This window comes from Cryptomeria japonica, chromosome 4 (genome assembly GCF_030272615.1).
Source record: "Cryptomeria japonica chromosome 4, Sugi_1.0, whole genome shotgun sequence".
NCBI lineage: Eukaryota > Viridiplantae > Streptophyta > Pinopsida > Cupressales > Cupressaceae > Cryptomeria > Cryptomeria japonica.
The window spans coordinates 626,453,643-626,474,064 of NC_081408.1; the positions used below are offsets into that span (position 1 = coordinate 626,453,643).

At 35.2% G+C, this 20,422-nt stretch overlaps 1 protein-coding gene across 1 annotated transcript; it reads left to right on the top strand.

Moving 5' to 3' along the window:
• Positions 1-6,167: 6,167 nt before the first annotated feature.
• On the top strand, positions 6,168-9,710 carry LOC131079095 (GDSL esterase/lipase At5g03820-like). The gene is made up of 7 exons (XM_059219341.1): positions 6,168-6,426; positions 6,642-6,772; positions 7,040-7,273; positions 7,385-7,640; positions 8,000-8,172; positions 9,397-9,448; positions 9,556-9,710. The coding sequence occupies exons 1-7, from the start codon at positions 6,168-6,170 to the stop codon at positions 9,708-9,710; spliced, it is 1,260 nt and encodes a 419-aa protein (XP_059075324.1).
• The last annotated feature ends 10,712 nt before the right edge of the window (positions 9,711-20,422 follow it).

Sequence of the window (20,422 nt, forward strand, 5' to 3'; positions counted from 1 at the left end):
AGAGAGAGAAAGAGAAGCAATTTTTGCTTTAACTCCCTTTTCATTTTCTAATGTTTAATTCAATTTTGCTTGCATTTATTTTACTTTTTTATTGCACTTTTCTATTTTTCCAATTTCTCATTCCAAAAAATACATTTATCAACTAATTAAAATGTCTAAGATATTTTTATTTTCCAAAGGCAAATAAAATAATAGAATTTAATTCTTTGTAGGTGATTTAAACATTTCAACTATCTTTCCCAAATAATAAAATATTTCTTGAGAGTTATTAAATGAACTTAGACACTTCGTAATGATTAACTTAACATTTTTCACTTTTTTTTCCTTCCTAGTTTCTCAATTATCCATGCACTAGGAACTATCCACGAGCAAGTTTTACCCTTTAAAATAAATTTTGCATGCATATCAAAAAAATAAACAACCACAATGTAAGTCAAATATTAACTAGTTTTCCACAACACATAAAGTCCAAAGTCACCAGAAATTTGGATCCAAAACTATAAGGGAACACAAATCTCACCTTGCACTCAACCAAATGCAATAATGGCTATCAAACATATAAGCAAAACATGACATATCTAATTTAACCGTCATTTGGGAGTAACCCAAACTTGCATAATTTGGTGGAGAAATAACCCTATGATTGTATGCATCAAGTATACTTAATATAATATCTGAAGCAATGCATAAACATTCAATGGGGTACAAGATCATATAAGGCATATAATCATGATGCATATACAAATATCTATGGAATAAATCTCTTTGATAAACCAAACATATAAAATATAACAAATGTATCTCAAGGAATACATTAGTAATGAAATTCATGAAGTCCTTACAAGGAACTTGGTACACCATCTTGAAACATGTGAGTGGTCCAACACACCATATAGTGCAAGAACAACAATCACAACCAATACTATCAATGAAAAGTGTGAAGCTAAAACATTGATAAGCACTAAATACAAGCATAAACAAAACCTATGCATCCCTTGATGTGTAGTAAAAAAATCAAGCCAAAACCAAGACATGTCAAGGCAAAAAAATGATTGGATATTCCTCCCCCACTAAGATTGGGCTTACTCCTAGAAGCCTACATAAGAAAGGATGATGTACTCTTAGTACTTGATACTTCAAATCTCACAAGATCAACCCCATATAATACCACCAAGTCTAAAGCTCAAACATACAACACACACATATCTAAAGGTGCATAAGCTAGTGAACACTATCCACTAGGTGTGCAACCACCCCAAAGGTCACAATACTCTAACCTCCAGCTACCAACAACTAGGGGTAATATCTAACCACATGGTCCAACTAACTACAAGCAAATAAGGACTACTACCTTGGCTAGGAACTCCATCTTGTTACTCACTAAGCCAAGGAAATGTATATTTAAACCTACAAACCTTGTTCTTCATGAGACTAATGAGCACAAGGTTGCACTTCCTATGGTATCTCCTAATACCAAGGCCTTTCCTCAAAACTACAACTCAAAATCTACAAAAGTCCATCCCTCAATAATAGAGGCAACATTACCTCTCCTCCATGCTCACCAAAAGCATGCCTCACTTCTAGGCACGATCTCACTCCATAAGGTCCTCCTTCAAGTACCATTTTAGAAGAAGTGAGGTCATACTTAACACAATAGCCTTTCAAAACAAAACTAGGAACAACTTAGGTTTCCAAGAGGAAAGAATCTAAGAAAATACCTCTTAAAACATAAGCACTTCCAACAAAAAATGCTTAGCAACCCTAATCTCACAAGGAAACATCCAAGGAGGTAATTTACACAAAAAATAGGAGCAAAACACTAGTATACACCAAAATGATTCTCAAATATGAACTACCTAAGGGTTAAACACCCAACAAGATCATAAAATCATGATTAACAAGGTAATAAAGAACCACTTCAAGGCTCAAAAAGTAAGTATTCTTAAAATAGAATACACAATATATTCAATTCTTCAACAAATAATTTCATCCCTTCCAACACTAAGATAGGACACCTCAAAACTATCAAGGAGAAACTTCTACATACCACTAGGTTAACCTCAAATGACTACACCACAAGAAATAGAAAGGTACTATAATGTAATAAATATTAATAATATGTGCAAAATAACTTACTATTGAACCATCATACCCCTACACTATGTCAAACATAATTGTAGCTATGGAAATTGCATCTAAATGATGTGGTGTGTGCCTTATCTATAATATGGCTTTGGTGTCCACATATCTCAACAAACACTAAAATAATTGTAGCTCCATAAAGGAAATTCAATTGCACAAGTAAATTAGTGTCATGAGAGATGGGTTCTTGTGAACCACTACTCATGAATCATGGGTCAATGAGTTTGACTTGAAAGCTACACAGTTGAATCTTGATAGCAATATCATATATTAGTGTCTTCAAATTTTTCCTCAAAAAAATGAATAGGAATGACCTAATCCATTTGTAAGAATGTAAGCAAATTAAATCAGCAATAAACCAAGATTCGTAATCATGCAAGATGTACTCTTTTTCCAAATCCAAGTAAATTTTTAGTTCTACTATTAATATAGTAATTTTTTGAAAAATTGTAGAAGAATTAGGATTAAAGACTAAGAATAGACCTATTTTGCGGAGATGTTAAGTTTGAAATTATTGGAGAGAAAATCACTTATAGAAAAACTACTCTTGCATGGCCAGTATTCACTTAACCATGGACACGAGGGTGCAAGAGTCTAAGGACAATATAAAAAAATGAAGAATAATGTAGATGAATACTATATACATGCATAAATAAGGTGCATACGACCTTCATAGCCTTCAATTAATTAGATTTCTCCATGAAAAACTGTATTAGAGTTCATCAACATTCATTTATGTTATAAAAAAATACAATAATAACATAATTTATATTTGCAAAACTTACAAAACAATAAAATGAAATAACTAAAAATATCTAAACTTGATTAAAATAGAAGTGTTTCCAACCCTTACAAATAATTTCTACTATCTCCTTATAGCCTAACAACCTAGACAAAAACATTAGATTATAATTTAATATTCCCATTCATTGGTATCCAGGGCCCACGCAAAACGTTGAGCTAGGAAAGGGGCACCAATTTTGAAAGCAAGGACACAACTATAACGGCCAATCCACCTCAGCAAATGCAAGGCCAAGAACATCCCTTCCATATTGTTCTCTCAATAGCAAATTTGGTGATTGATCTTACTGATTCAACAATTGAGCTCGTTGACCTAGTAGATTCATACATATCCAATCTAGAAGCAAGACAATGAGAAAAAAGATCTTGTGGCTTAGAACAATCAAGCATTAAATCATTATGATAAGTGGGGGTCATAGTCTTCTTGAAACAATATCCTAATAAGATAAAATCTCTAAATGAAAAAGGTGTTAGCACAAATTCCCATGTATGCTCATTTTCTTTTATATATACCTTCATAAAGTAAAGCAATTATTTTCACAAATTTGGTCTTAAGAGCAAAACCCAAGACATGAGTGCACGTTGACAAGGCTTATGTCTTCTTAAGAGTTTTTTTATACTTGTTTTTTATGAATAAGTGTCAACATTTTTATGTAAAAGACAATAATAGTACACATATTCACAAAAAAAAGGATGGGTGAACATAAAATCAAACCTCTAGAATCAAACAGAACAAGCCCAACCCAAAACAAAATGAGCTTAATAAACATAAGATCATCATCAATAAAGAAATTTGAAAATTAAAGTATATTATGAATCATGGAATCTAGATGTGTAGAGTAATACTAGATTATCCATGTATCACAACATCGTGGAATTTGGTTTGATGATATGCCAAGGTGGCACATATAAGTTGTCAAACCACATACAATGGCTACAATTCGAAAGGCATAAGACTGCATTCCCTAGACTAACCCTGTACTGCAGACTTGAAACAACAATTAGAAAGGCATAAGACCGTATTCCCTAGACTAACCCTGTGCTGCAGACTTGAAACAAGTAGTATTACTAACATCTGTTGACTGGAACATCTTCTAAACCAAAAAAAATTCAAATGTATGGTAACTTTGAATCAGATGGTTCAAAGAAGTTCATCAAAATCCAGTGTATCAGTAAGATTTACATGAGGAAAGGTGCTCGAGGAAAATAAGAGATGTGGGTTCAACTAGGACTAACACCTGTACACAGGCTTATAGAATGTAAGCTCTCCAGTCATAGACTTGAAACAATCAGTGACTTAGAATCCAGACGATGACTCAAATGCAAATTCTAACTATGTTTATACTTCTTGGGTGCGAAAGTTCAGATGTGGAGATAAACCATTGTTTAACAGCAATTTGGGTTCAGTTTTACTTATTCAATTTTGAATGTGGATGTGAGGTTCAGTTTTAGGTGGAAGGCAGTGCAAATTTAAAACCCAAAAGGCCATAACTAAGGATTGATCATGTGGCAAGCATTAGAAGTCATGAGTCTAGCAATTGTGGATGATACAGGCTAGGCCAATGTTCATTGGCCAACCACTAGTTATGTAGATTTGGTTTGTATTATTTATACGAGGTTTGAAAGCTCTTTTTTTAGTCTTATATATTGTTTTAGAACTTGTTTTAAAGTATTTTAATGATATCAACTATTTTTTTTTCAAATGTGACTAAGACAAGTGTATAAATAATGAATAAAAATTAAATAAAAGATGATTGAGAATCTAAAGTATCAATCATCGAACAAAGAATACCAATTAAAGGTTTATGGGCTTTAATGACATTTCCATTAATAATGCCTCAATTTCTTGTAGATGGTACAAGTTTAGAACTCAAACAAAAATATGAAAAATAACCTAACCTCAAGATTATAATTAGAAGATCCCTGAGTCAAATAGATATTGTTTTTGAAGTCCAAAAATAAAGATCAAACTCATTGTAAGAGGAGGGACCCAATACCACTACCCCAACATTTATTTTTTGATACTAAGTCTTTCCAATATTAAATATTTTTTCAATGTGTGGTGGACCCAATACCATTACCACAACATTTACTTTTTGATACTAAGTCTTTCCAATATTAAATATTTTTTCAATGTACAACCACACATAAGATATCTAACCAATGTCACAAAAACTTTATAACTTCACCCAAATAAATATATAATGTGGCTAAATACATCTCCTATGCACCACAATTAAATTTGCATTTTGCATAATTAAATATTTATATTTTTTCTTGTGCAGAGTGTAGAACACTAACACTTCAAATTGATCTTGTGTTCAAAGGAAAAACTTAGGTCATTAAATGACCAATCCAAGAATAAAAAAAATTGAGTCGCATCACCACAAAGACTTTGTTGGACTTGACCTTTTTAATGTTCTTTAATCTTTATTTTGTACATGGTCTAGTTAGATTTTGTAGGTATGCCTCTCTACCACTTTTTTTAATATTGTACTATCATTCGATCAATAAAATCAAATAAGAAATATTCATAAAAATAAATAGTAATCTCACTTAAAAAATATTAAATACATCTCATCTCTCTCACATTAAATTATTATAAAATTCAACTCGTATTTATCTACAATTCACTACATTTATTATTTTATATTATTATTAAAATTAAATTAATTATTTAATGTGAAACATTGATATTAAAAATAAAAAATTTAAATAAACTCAAATATTTTCTTAATATTTTTTATATTTTCTCCCATCATTTACTATTGTTTAAATTATAAATAGTAACTTTTAAAATTTAGTTATTAACCTAATTTTATATTTAATAAATGACCCCTATTCTCCTTAAAATTTAGTTATTAACCTAATTTTATATTTAATAAATGACCCCTATTCTCCTTGCCCAAAAAAAAAAATGGTTATTACTTTTAAAACGTTGAAGTTCGGGAACATTTTTTTTTTCAAAATAACCGTATACACAAAGATAACCTTGTAATGACATACAACAAATGGGTTGTATTGAAAATAACACTGATTTTATTATGAAACGCCATCTAACTACTAGCAGCTAATTTTTTCTGTTTCCATTTCATTTAAAGTTTAAACAGAATAAGTTATTAGATTCTATCACATTTAATTTTTAAACATCATTGTTATTTGCATTTAATATGCCTACATCTATAAATTAGATGTAGTTAGCTCTGGCTGCTCCTCAATCAACAATGGCAGGATCAGTAAAGCTTAGCATTCTTTACTACTTTCTTCTTTCAATATTGATATTGTATGCCCTAAAAGTGGAATCAGACAGGCCACCTTTATTTCAAGCACTCTATGTATTTGGAGACTCCATGGTGGATCCTGGTAACAACAATGATTTGCTTACTCTTGCCAAAGCCAACTTTCATCCATATGGAAAAGATTTTCTCAATGCTACACCCACTGGCAGATTCACAAATGGAAAATTAGCAACAGACATACTCTGTAAAGCCTTCTCTAATGTCTCCAATGCACATACACTCATTTTAAAGTTAATCTGGTTTATATTTCTGAAGGCAATTTACTTCACTCTAGAATTGTATTTTTGGAACTTTGAATGTTGGGAAGAGGGGTCAGTAGTCGTGTAGCATGTAGCAATTCATGGAATATTATAGGACCTCGGTTAACTCATTATCTTTATGTTTATTGTTCTTGTATAGCTCAACTAATGGGACTTCCAGATTTGGTGCCAGCCTACAATGACCCTGAATTCAAGGGACAAAAATTACTGAGAGGTGTCAGTTTTGCCTCAGCTGCTGCAGGACTTGAAGACAGTACCTCCAATCTATATGTTAGAATGCTTTCTCATTTTTTTCTTCATCTTGTCTATTTTCTTCATTCTAATGATATATGATATTGTCTATTTTCTTCATTCTAATGATAGATCATAGAATGTGATTTGAATATTAGTGAAAAAATCTATGCAATCAAATTCAAAAACATTTCAAACAACGAAAATTTCATATCTTTAAACTTCTCCTTTCTTTAAACTGTTACAATGGATAAAGTATTTTGTTCCCATATTCCTAAGTACACTACGTTTCATTCATATTGTCAGAATGTGATTACCTTGGGAAAGCAAGTGGAAAACTTCAGGAATTACAAAGAGCAGCTAGCAAATATAATAGGCCAGGCAGATGCCAGAAAGATAGTTTCAGAAGCCTTGTATGTGATAAGCATGGGAACAAATGACTTTATCCTCAATTATTATTTGAATCCTCTGAGGAGAAAACAATACAACATTACTCAGTGGCAAGATCTTCTTATAAACTCTCTTGAGAGATTTATACAGGTAAAGCATTTGGGTGGTTATAGCATCTAAAATATAGATAATGTGAGACCATTTGAACCCATGCCTGATTTTGTTATATTTTTACTTGCAACTGAGATGAGAATTGTGCAGAATATATCTAAGGAGGGTGCTACTAGACTTGCTATTGTTGGGGTTCCTCCTTTCGGCTGTTTGCCTTCACAAATTGCGTTGTACAATCCATTTGGAAACACTTGTTACAAAAAGCTAAATAAAGTTGCAACATCCTTCAATTCAAAGATGATGAATCTCATTCAGAAGATGAATTCCAGTCTTGAAGACCTTCGGATTGATTATTTCCATCTATATGGAAAGTTGTATGACATTGTTAAAAATCCAAGAAAATATGGTAAGAATTCAAATTTTATCAATATCCTTAGTGTGTAGTCAATAAGTCAGTTTGTTTCACTAGTTTATGAATCATTTATGTAAGACCTAGATTTCATGGTGGGCTTTAAACAACACATTTTAAGCTTTGATTTGTTTAGGTGGTTCATCTGAAATTACACTTACATTTCTAGTAGTACCCATCTATTAATGTGATTTCAAATGAATAACCTAAACAAATCAAAAGTAAGCATATGTTGTTTAAACAGAAATAGATCTCAAGACTCTAAAAGCAAAGCTCTTCCTCATGCTTAAGTGTTGCATTTGCCACAAAATAAAAAGGATTTATGAAAAGTGGAGTAATTGTTGGCTGTGTGGCAGGTTTTGAAGAAAGTAGGAGGGGTTGCTGTGGTAAAGGTGGGATTTTGACACCAACGTTGTGTTACAAAGGAAGCCCATCATGTTCAGATGTGTCTAAATATGTGTTTTGGGATGGTAATCATCCCACTTCCCGCACTTACGTTATCATCGCTAATGACTTCTTACAACTCCTTGTAACTACTCATGGGAAATAGCTGGAATCACGCAAACAAATTCCCCTTCTGTCATTTGCATCCATGGATTTTCTTCCCTTTGGATTATGTGTACTTGTTATACTTACTTTGAAATCTTGTGGTTATCCTTCCTTCGAGATCTTGTGGTTGAGAAAATTTCGTATAACAAAAATATTATTTTTTAAAAATTAAGGATTTTTTTTATAATATTATATGAAACATAATTTGCATAAAAGAGGAATGGAATAAAATCACATGGGGGCAATGGTCAAACTGCTAAGGATTTTTTTTATAATATTATATAAAAAATATAAAACATAATTTGCATAAAAGAGGAATGGAATAAAATCACATGGGGGCAATGGTCAAACTGCTAAGCTGCAAGTATGCCACCATTGGTTGGTTAAACTTCCTACAAAGGGCATAAAACAGGGAATTTGGACAATGAAAAGGTTGTCTCTTTTGAGCAAGATTAAAGTATTGGTTGTAGACGTGAGGTTGGCCATTTGAAAAATAAGTTTTTGATGTATTAGATGTGAAGAATTGGCACTGTGATGTGAATGTGAAGGTTGGCAACGTTGGCTGAAACAAATTACTGGTGATCCACGGGTGAAAGAACTGAAATTAAATTTCTGTGTGGAAATAAAAGGTTGATGAATTTGTATGTTGGCTGACTTGTAGAGCCATAACAAATCTTTGAAGGCTTGCATGCCTGTAATGAATTGTATTGATGTTTGGACCTGTTATGTTCATGTAATGAAGTGGTTTCTATCTTACAATGTAATGAGATTCTTATTGTTGTTGATAATAATTATGACTGACTGTTGGTTGAGCTGCATGATTGAGCTTATCCCCATATCATGACTACTCTATAAACCAAATCCATTTTATTTTTCATTCTATAAATCTAGATATAGATAGAGCAATTGTATTCTAAACTCTTGTGCCTCGAAAACAAGCATATTTGGTTGGATAAATTAAAGACACTTCTTCGGTCACCCTTGCTACTTATTCTTATAAGAGAGTAAAATCAATCATTTTGGTTGTTAATATCCCTACTAGTTAATGCTATACTTGAGCCAAAAAAATTACAAAGATTTGGGAGGGGAAATACAAATGGATTCTTCTCATACCATAATTCTTGTAAATGGTAGAATATAATACTCACACGAGCAAAGCCAATTGTCGAAGTTGTATTTCAAAGGATGCTATTTTGCAATAAAGGCATGGAATGCACAAGATGGCGATGCTGCTGTTCTTCTTATTGCCAATGACCGTGAGGAGCCTCTAAAATCCCTGGTTTCTCCAGAAGATGTCAAGAGAACTGATGATAACCTTAATAAGATTTCAATTCCATCTTGTTGATTGAGAAATCTTTTGCAGATAAATTGAATGATACCTTGGGAAAGGATGAAAAGATAATCATCAAGCTTGACTGGAGTAAATCCATGCCTCGTCCTGATAAACGTTTAGAGTACGAGTTCTGGACAAAGAGAAATTATGAATCAAATCTGGTGGATTACACAGCAAAACAGTGAGATCATTCAGAGGAGAATGTTTGGGGTATCACAAGTCTTGTCATTCATTTAAGTATCTCAGTTTCTGCAATCCAAAAACATAGCAGTCCAACTATGGTAATTGAGATTACAAATGTTCTTGTCTTGGATTCCCTCTTTACGCTGAGGGCAGCAACAGAATTTATTGTCAGATGTGTCTGCTGTATCCTTGGCCGTGGGTTCATGATTAGCTTTATCTACTGCTGTAAGTACTTGTCACAAGTTGGAACTGATGGATGAGGAACTAGATTCTTTAGTGGATGGATTTAGAATATTGAATCTGTTTCTCAAAAGGAATATGGATATTTATATCAGAATTTGTTAATAGCAAGCTGCATAGGATCAGGCAACCTTTTGTTTTGTATTTTAAAAGAATCTGCGCATCCAATGCAATTGGAGAATATCAAACATTTACTGGAAACAATAAGAAGCACTTACGTCAATGGCCTGAGTGTTGGTGCTGTACTTATTGATCCTTTCAATAAGGTGGTGACGGATTTGCAGCCAAGAACCACTTAAAGGGCGGACAGCATGGAAAAGGGAGCAGAGGTGGAACCGCAAACAAGGTAAATGAACTGTTTTGATAGAAGAACATCACAGAACTTTGGTTTCACGGCGCACTAATATTGCAGGCTATGCACAAAACAAATTCATTGAAAAGGCTTTAGAAACCTTTGAACAGCTGCACTTAGCAGATTGCGCATGGAATGTATTTAATAGGTGCAAAGCTAAACCTCACAAGAAGTCTTTGCATGGAGAATCTGCCCAAGCATTCTTTACTACTTTCTTCTTTCAGTCTTGATATTGTCTGCCCTTAAAATGGAATCACAGAGTCCACCTCTATTTCAAGCACTCTATGTATTTGGAAACTCCACAGTGGATTCTGGTAACAACAATTATCTGCTTACTCTTGCCAAAGCCAACTTTCATCCATATGGAAAAGATTTTCTCAATGCTACACCTACTGGCAGATTCACAAATGGAAAATTAGCAACAGATGTACTCTGTAAAGCCTTCTCTAATGTCTCCAATGGACATACATTCAATTTAAAACTAATCTTGTTTATATTTCTAAAGTCAATTTAGTCACTCTAGAATTGTATCTTTGGAAATTTGAATTTTTCATTCAGTAGTCGTGTGGGTTAATTTTGTGAGCTTGTAGCGATTCATGAAATATTATAGGACCTCTGTTAACTTGTTCTCTTTGTGTTTATTGTTCTTGTACAGCTCAACTAATGGGACTTCCAGATCTGGTGCCAGCATACGGACCCTGAATTCAAGGGACAAAAATTACTGAGAGTTGTCAGTTTTGCTTCAGCTGCTGCAGGACTTGAAGACAGTACCTCTAATCTATATGTTAGAATGTGTGATGTCCCCTTCTAGTTGACATCTCTCAGCTGAGTAGATTAGCCTATCACTGACCCTCGTAGGCTGATGAGGTTGGTTAGAGGGTCCTCCGGAGTTTGGTTCGTTATCTTCAGAGCAAGCACTCCAGGTCTGGTTTTCGTTTGAGGTCTCCAGGACTCCATTTGAGATACTTTCTATTTTTAGTAGTCCTGCTATTTATAGCCAGTGGGTTGGACAGGGACGGAGTATGGTTTGGCAGTCTCCAGTTCAGACGGCAAGCAATTCTAATGAGTACTTGGAGAGATATTAATATTTAATTATTTTTAATTAAATATTAAATGGGCGAACTTTAATGTTTAATTGTTTTAAAAGTCACTTTAAGTCATAACTTAAATGAGGGTCTATCTCTCATCAGATGGGGCCAGTTTTATATTAAATGGAAAAGTGATTTATTTTTGACACTTCAATAGTCAAAAATTAAATATTAAAAGTTAAACATCATTTAATGCCAAAATCGCACTCTTCTTGGGAATTGCGCCAAACCCTATGTGGAGAGGATTAAAGAAGATTTTAGGTCTTCTTTTCATTATGCTAAGTTGTGATATTTTGTTTGGAGCTCTGAGAGGAGTTTTGGCCAAGGGTTTCAGCAGAAGATTCTTCTGCAATGATCAGAGGTATCGGTACAGGAAAACGTGGGATTCTTGTGTAACAGCATCAGAGGCTGTGAAATATCAGTTGATCTTGCTCTTCTAGTTGGTTTCATTGAAGGACCAAGTTTGTGCTTATCAGTCAGGGAGGCATTGTTATTCTTCAGTATTTTGTTGCAGCAGCAAACAGGGAAACAGAGGTACCCAAAGGAGATATTTATTGGTGGCTGTACGGCTGCCTGGGAAGTAGCGCCAATCAACTAAGGGTCTGCGATTTGCATGTTGGAGGAATCAAAAAAATATTATAAAAATAGCTGGAGGTGCGCTTAGCCTGGAGTCATCCATTGAGCAATCATGTTAGCTGTTCGGGTCAGTCTGGAGTAAGTTACAGCAGGCTGTCATTATGGACTGTGTGTGACAGCAAGGAAGGAATAAGGCTTTCCAGAATTTCATGGTATTTTTTCAGTTCCTATCTAATAATGTTTGTTTATGTATTGAGGGTAGATTAAGGTTGAATAAATGTAATAAGGATTTGATCAGGCTACTACTGAATTATTACTGATTTCTAGCGTTTCCCTATAGTTGCTTTTTGAGCTTGTAATAGTTAGAGTATACTTGCTGTTCAAAATTTGCAAAATACAAACTAAAAACGCAACAAAGTCAACTAAACTACAGTTGTCAGAGTTGAGGGCCTTTGAGGTTCTTACAGAATGCTTTCTCTTTTTTTTTTATGTTGTCTATTTTTTTCATCCTAAAGGTGGATCATAGAATGTGATTTGAATATTGATTAAAAAATATCTGTGAAATCAAATTCAAAAGTATTTCAAACTGTGAAAATTTCATGTCCTTTAAAAGTATTTCAAACTGCGAAAATTTCATGTCTTTTAACTTTATCCTTTCTTTAAGCTATTACAATGGATTCAGTATTTTGTTCCCATATTCCTAAGAACAATGCATTTCATTCATATTGTCAGAATGTGATAACCTTGGGGAAACAAGTGGAAAACTTTGGCAATTACAAAGAGCAGCTAGCAAATAAGCTAGGCCAGGCAAATGCCAGCATGATAGTTTCAGAAGGCTTGAATGTGATAAGCATGGAAACAAACGACTTTATCCCCAATTATTATTTGAATACTCTGAGGAGATAATAATACAACATTACTCAGTGGCAAGATCATCTTATAAACTCTCTTGAAAGATTTGTACAGGTAAATCATTTGAATGTGATAAGCATGGGAACAAACGACTTTATCCCCAATTATTATTTGAATCCTCCGAGGAGATAATAATACAACATTACTCAGTGGCAAGATCTTCTTATAAACTCTCTTGAAAGATTTGTACAGGTAAAGCATTTGGATGGTTGTAGCAAATAAATTATAGACAACAGGAGCCTATTTGAACCCAAGCCTATTTTTTTTTTCATTGCAATTGAGATGAGAATTGTGCAAATATATCTAAGGAGGGTGCTTCTAGACTTGCTATTGTCCTCCTTTCGGCTGTTTGCCTTGACAAATTGCTTTGCACAATCCACTTGGAAAACACTTTGATAAATAAAGTTGCAACTGTTAAATTTAATGATCAGATTAAATAGATAGAAAATTTCACACAAATACACAGAGTATACCCTGGGAAAACCTTCCTCTTGAAGGTGAAAACCCCAGCAAAGAAATTCCTTGTTATTTTATTTATGCACAAGATGTCTTTACAATGAATTTGATTCACCCCTTGAAGCTAGTATCAACTCAGTTCAACATACAATCTGAAGGAAGTAAATTCGATCTGCAATAAGAATAATCTACTTGCTGTCTATGATGTCACTGCTGTGTGTCACGGGGATCTGCAGAAGATAGAGATATCGTAACTCAAAGAAGACCACGGTTTGTATGCTGAAGATGATAGATTATTTCCTGAGCAAAGAATACGATCTGCCTTATACGATCTGCTTTAATAAATCAACCCAACACTGAAAGGTGATGGAGTGAATGAATCATATATATCAAACATGTTTTGCCAATCAACACGACTTGTATCATAAGTCGCCTCTTTAATAATCAACACGTCCTTTTGTTAAGACTTTATCATCATTTGTTAACAAGATCGGTTTAATATGAAGTCGGCATATTAGCAGATATAAGCAAATCGGCATAACTAAATTGTCTAAGGCCGATTAAGGCCAATTAGACAATTTAGTCGGTCCTGAAGGATACCGACCAACACTATTACATTAACACTCCCTCTTAGCTAGGGAGGAATCCTTCTCAATATCTGAGTCACATAGTGACATCCACCATGGCTACTTCTAGAGGGTGAATAAGCACAAGTGCTCACTCATGAAGCCTTTCACATGGCATCCACCATACCTACTCGCAGAGGGTGGATCCACCATACCTACTCGAAAAGGGTGGAACAAGGGCTGATACCTCAAACTTCTCTTCACAAAGAAGAATGCACAACAAGGGCTAGTACCTCAAACTTCTCTCATAGAAGAATGCATAACAGGGGCTAATACCTCAAACTTCTCTCACAGAGAAGAATGCATGACAAGGGCTTGCACCTCAAACTTCTCTCACAGAGAAGAATGCATTATAATACATATCAAGTAATCACTGATGCTGGGACTCCCTCTCAGCAAGAGCTTCATTTTCCACAATTCCAAGCTTGTCTCGAAAATGCACAAATTTCACTTTTGCAAGAGGCTTGGTGAAAATGTCGGCTGTATGTTCCTCAGTACAAATAGTATCTCAACTGAACAACATTCCTTTGTACCATATCTCTGATATAGTGGTACTGAATCTCTACATGCTTCATTCTATCATGAAATACTGGGTTGACTGAAAGCTTTACACAACTTTGAATATCACAATGTATGATGGTAGGCTCCAATGATTGACCAAACAATCCTGCAAGGAGCTTACGAAGCCACACTGCTTCGCGAGTTGCTACACATGCTGCAATGTATTCTGCCTCTGCAGTGCTCAGAGCTACTGAAGACTGCTTCCTGCTACACCAGGAAATCATAGCAGATCCTAAGCTGAAGCAACAACCAAAAGTGCTCTTTCGATCAGTAACACTCCCTGCCCAATCAGAATCAGAATATCCTTCAAGAATCAGGTCCATATTGGAAGAGTATTTCAAGCCATATCCAACTGTGCCACGCAAGCATCTCAAGATATGCTTGACTGCAACTAGATGTGTCTGTCTAGGTTCACTCATGAATTGACTAAGTGCACTCACTGCATAACAAATATCTGGTCTAGTGTTAACTAGATACATCAGGGACCCAATCAATTGCTTGTACATAGTAGGGTCCACAAGATTTGAACTAGCTGCAGATTCCCTTAATTTCTTCAAGTTAGTTTCCATGGGTGTGGACATGGATTTGCAATCAGTCATTCCAAATCTCTTCAATATGTCAATGGTGTATTTACCTTGACTTAGGATAATGCCATTGGGCCTCTGCCACGCCTCCAACCCTAGAAATAAGTGCATAAGTCCTAAGTCCTTCATCTCAAATTTTGAAGTCAACTCCTCCTTACATCCATTAATGAGATGATCTTCTCCGGTAATAAATAGATCATCAACATAAAGTACCAAGATCAACATATCACCATTGAATACTTTGAAGTAAAGGTTTGGATCAGCATCATTTTTGCAGAAACCAAAACCCACTAAGTATCTATCAATTCTTTCATACCAAGCCTGAGGAGCCTGTTTAAGACCATATAGGGCTTTCTTCAATTTACACACATGAGACTCTTTCCCATGAATCACGAACCCCTTAGATTGCTCGATGTAGACTTCTTCTTCAATCACGCCATTGAGAAAAGCAATCTTTACATCCATCCGATGCAACTTCCATCCTTTAGCTGCTGCAATAGCAATGATGGTTCTAATGGAAGTATAGCGAGCAACAAGGGCAAATGTTTCTTCGTAGTCTATTCCTTCTTGTTGAGAGAAACAACAAGCCACAAATCTAGCTTTGTACTTTTCAATGTTGCCATCAGCTGCATGTTTTATCTTGAACAACCACTTGGAAGATACAACAGACTTCCCTTCTGGTCTAGGCACAATATCCCACAAATTGTTCTTGAGAATGGATTGATACTCTTCGTCCATTGCATCTTTCCAAACTTGTTGATTTGAGGCTTCTTCTACACTAGACGGTTCAGATTCAATAAGATTACACATTAATGCAACATAACCAGAGAATCTTTGTGGTCTTTTGCTTTCCCTGAATGTGCCTCTAGGAGCAGCAAACTGTTTTGCTTCCTGCATAGTGTTTCGTGCCCAAAGAGGTCTCTTTCGAGACACAACAATATCCCTAGGCCCATCAGTGGGATCCAAGGGTTCAATTGGATCACTGCTTATATCAGGTTCTGTAGACTCCCTCTAAACCTCAGGAGTGTGGTCAACATCCATGTCTTGAGGAGTCTCATCATCTATCTCCATGCATGAGCCTTTTGATTTTCTGAATGCAACATCTTCCTCAAATGTGACATCCCTACTAACCTCTATTTGCTTTTGATCAGGAATGTAAACACGATAGGCTTTGGAGGTTTCACTGTAGCCTACAAATATTCCTCTCTTGCCAGAAGGCTCCAACTTGGTTCTCTTGTCCTTGGGAACCTGAACATACACAGGACAACCAAATTTTCTCAAGTGACTGATATCAAGCTTGATACCTGAGAAGGCTTCTTCAGGAGTCATATTTTGTAATATCCGATGAGGACATCTATTTTGAACATACACTGTTGTTCTAGAGGCTTCTGCCAATAGAAAAATCTGAAGGTCTTGATCATGAATCATAGCTTTTGCAGCTTCAACTATAGATCTGTTCTTCCTTTCAACAACCCCATTTTGTTGAGGGTTGTAAGGAACACAGAACTCCCTCTTGATCCCTGCCTCAATACAGAAATCACGAAAGCTACCCGAGGTGTATTCACCTCCATTATCAGACCTTAGAATTTTAATTTTCCTTCTAGTGATATTTTCTACAAGAGCTTTAAACTCTTATAACCTACCTAGGACTTCATCAGACTCTTTAGACCTTAAGAAATAAATCCAAGTCTTCCTAGAGTAGTCATCTATAAAAGTTACATAATACAAACATCCACTTAGGGATGGAATTGACTTTGGACCACATAAATCTAAATGTACAAGATCTAGTATTTCTTTAGACCTACTTTCATTGCTATGGAAAGGACTTTTAATATTTTTACCCATAGCACAACCTTTACAAGTACCATCATTTACATGAATGAGTTTAGGAATACCTTTTACCATTTTCTCCAAAGATGGAAGAGCCCTGAAGTGAAGATGTCCAAGTCTTCTGTGTCAGAGTTCGTTGGAACTTGCAGAATCATGAATAAGTGCTTGAACTGGGAGAGTGGAGAGTTTGTATAAACTCTCATGTCGATTTCCGATCACACGAGCAGTCTTGATGCTGGAGTTCTTAGGCCAAGCAAGAACTCTTCCTTCAGAAAATGCAATTTGATATCCCTTATCCTCCAAGGCTGAAAAAGGATACTAGGTTCCTCTTGATCCCAAGTACGAACAACACATCACTTAGGTGTAGAGAAACTCTTGATTCAAGTTTTAGAGATGTAGCACCAATTCCTCTTACAGCATAGCGTGCATCATCCCCAATGATGACTTGGAGATGTGACTCTTTCTCCACTAAATCAAAAAGGTAATCTCGATGACCGGTGATATGTCGAGAGGCTCCACTATCAATTAACCATGTATCATTGTCTATAGGAACATTGCTTGATAATGCTGATATGAAAAGAAAACCATTGGAGTTATCTTCAACCTCCTTCTGAGATGAGACTTCATTGATGTTTGCTCCTTGATGATTAGGTCTTGTTAAACAATCCTTTGCAAAGTGACCAAACTTGTCACATCTAAAACACTGGATGCGAGAGAGATCTTTCTTCCTCTTCCTAGAATCGGGTACAGAATCTGATTTGAAATCTCTATTCCTTTTGAAGTTGCCCTTCTTCCAATACTTTGGTTTCTTGGTAGATTGAGTGGCGAGAACATGTGTATCTTCATTTTGAGAACTCTTGACGATTCCTCTGGCAGTCAATCTTGATTCTTCTTTAATACAATCTGCACGAAGTTGATCAAACTTAGGTAATTTTGACCTTCCACTTATGCTTTGAATAAATGGCTCCCATGAATGAGGCAAACCATTCAAGGCTAGCATAACAAGGTCTTTATCTATCACTTGATCCCCAATTGCGCATAGTTGATCTCTCAATTCTGAAATTTTCATGAAGTAGGTGATGACAGAATCTCCTTTTGCCATCTTCATCTAGTGGAGTTGATGTCTCAAGGCAAGAGCCCTACTTACATTGTTAATCTCATATAAACCCTCCAAGGTCTTGAACATATCTCTTGCAATTGTCATCTTGGAGATGAGAGGCACCAAGTGATCCCTTACGGAGTCGATTAATATCTTCTTTGCCTTGATTGCATTCTTCTTGAATTGCAGTTTCTCCTCGTAATCTTCTCGTTCGGATAAATCTTTTTCCTCTATGAATTGAAGAAGATAGTTCTCTTCAAGCGCAATGAGCACTCTAAACTTCCATAAGGTGAAGTCAGATGCGCCTTCAAGTCTATCTTCGACTTAAAGATTGTTCACCATTTTCGAGACTTAGAGATACCGCACGAGAGAGAGAGGAGAGAATACTTGGAAGTTGTTTAGAATCTGATCACGATCTTCTGTCACCGTGGCTCTGATACCATGTTAAATTTAATGATAAGATTAAATAGATAGAAAATTTCACACAAATACACAGAGTATACCCTGGTAAAACCTTCCTCTTGAAGGTGAAAAACCCAGCAAAGAAGTTCCTTATTATTTTATTTATGTACAAGATGTCTTTACAATGAATTTGATTCACCCCTCGAAGCTAGTATCAACTCAGTTCAACATACAATCTGCAGGAAGTAAATTCGATCTGCAATAAGAATAATCTACTTGCTGTCTATGATGTCTTTGCTGTGTGTCTCGGGGATCTGCGGAAGATAGAGATATCGTAACTCAGAGAAGACCACAATTTGTATGCTGAAGATGATAGATTATTTCATGAGCAAAGAATACGATCTGCCTTATACGATCTGCTTTAATTAATCAACCCAACACTGAAGGTGATGGAGTGAATGAATCATATATATCAAACATGTTTTGCCAATCAACACGACTTATATCATAAGTCGCCTCTTTAATAATCAACACGTCCTTTTGTTAAGACTTTATCATATTTCATTTAACACGACTTTATCATCATTTGTTAACAAGATCGGTTTAATATGAAGTCGGCATATTAGCGGATATAAGCAAATCAGCATAACTAAATTGTCTAAGGCCGATTAAGGCCAATTAGACAATTTAGTCGGTCCTGAAGGATACCAATCAATGCTATTACATTAACAGCAACATCCTTCAATCCAAAGATGATGTATCTCATACAGAAGATGAATTCCAGTCTAAGAGGAACCTTCGGATTGACTATTATGATCTATATGGAAAGGTGTATGACATTGTTAAAAATCCACAAAAATATGGTAATAATACAAAATTTCTCAATACCCTTAGCCTGGTAGTTAATAAGTCAGTTTGTTTCAGTAATTTATGAGTCATTTATGTAAGATCTAGATCTCAAGGTGGATTTAAACAATACATTTTAAGTTCTGATTTGTTTAGGTAGTCCATCTGAAATTGCGCATACATTTCTAGTAGTACCCATTTATTTATGTGATTTCAAATGAATCGCCTAAATAAATCAAAAGTGTTAATGTTAGAACCAGAAAGGTAAGACACATATACTTTTTGTGTATGCTCCGTGTCTTCATATATCCATGTGTATACTTCGTGCTTTATGTGTATGCACCATGTTTGGATCATACCTATTGTGTTTTGACCATAGATGAAAAACTCGGATTTTGCAATAACTCGGCAAGGCCAAAAAATTTTAAAAACTCGGGACTCGCCAAAACTCGGCAAAAAACTCGGCAAAACTCGGCAACTTTATCGAACATTTGAAAATACATTTTTTTTTTATATATAATTCAAAAACACACATTTACACCAAATTTGTATAACATATATGATTTCCATGATATATAAATCAAATTTTTTTGGTAATACATAGCAACAAATGCAAGTATCATAGCATAAACCAAAAACCAAGTGCAACATATGTATAAGAGTTCAATACATATCAACGTATCATAGTGACAGTCTCATAGAGTTATAGAGTCATAGACCACAAAACAAGAACCTCTGAAATTCTGATTACATATCAAGTTCAAAGTTTGGTATCAATGAAAATAAGAAATCATAAATTGCGTCTACGACTAAAGCTCAAAACAGATTGTGGCCGCTGGATGGGTGGTGCTGAAGTAGTGGCAACATCCTCAACACTAACAGGTGCCTCTGCTGCATGATCAACCTCCTGCTCCTCCTCACGTGCTGCCACTTCCGCATCCCATTCCTCTCCTGCCCTCTCCAACTCACTCAGCTGCTCATTAGTAAGGAATGGATCCAAATCATTATCAACATCATCAGGAGAAGCAACCCATTCTGCTGCATATGGATCAATGTCATCCAAGTCAAGTGCTTCATGTGAATCTTGCCCTAGCACCTTCTTCTCATGTAATCGAATGTTGTACCGCACATAGACAAGATCA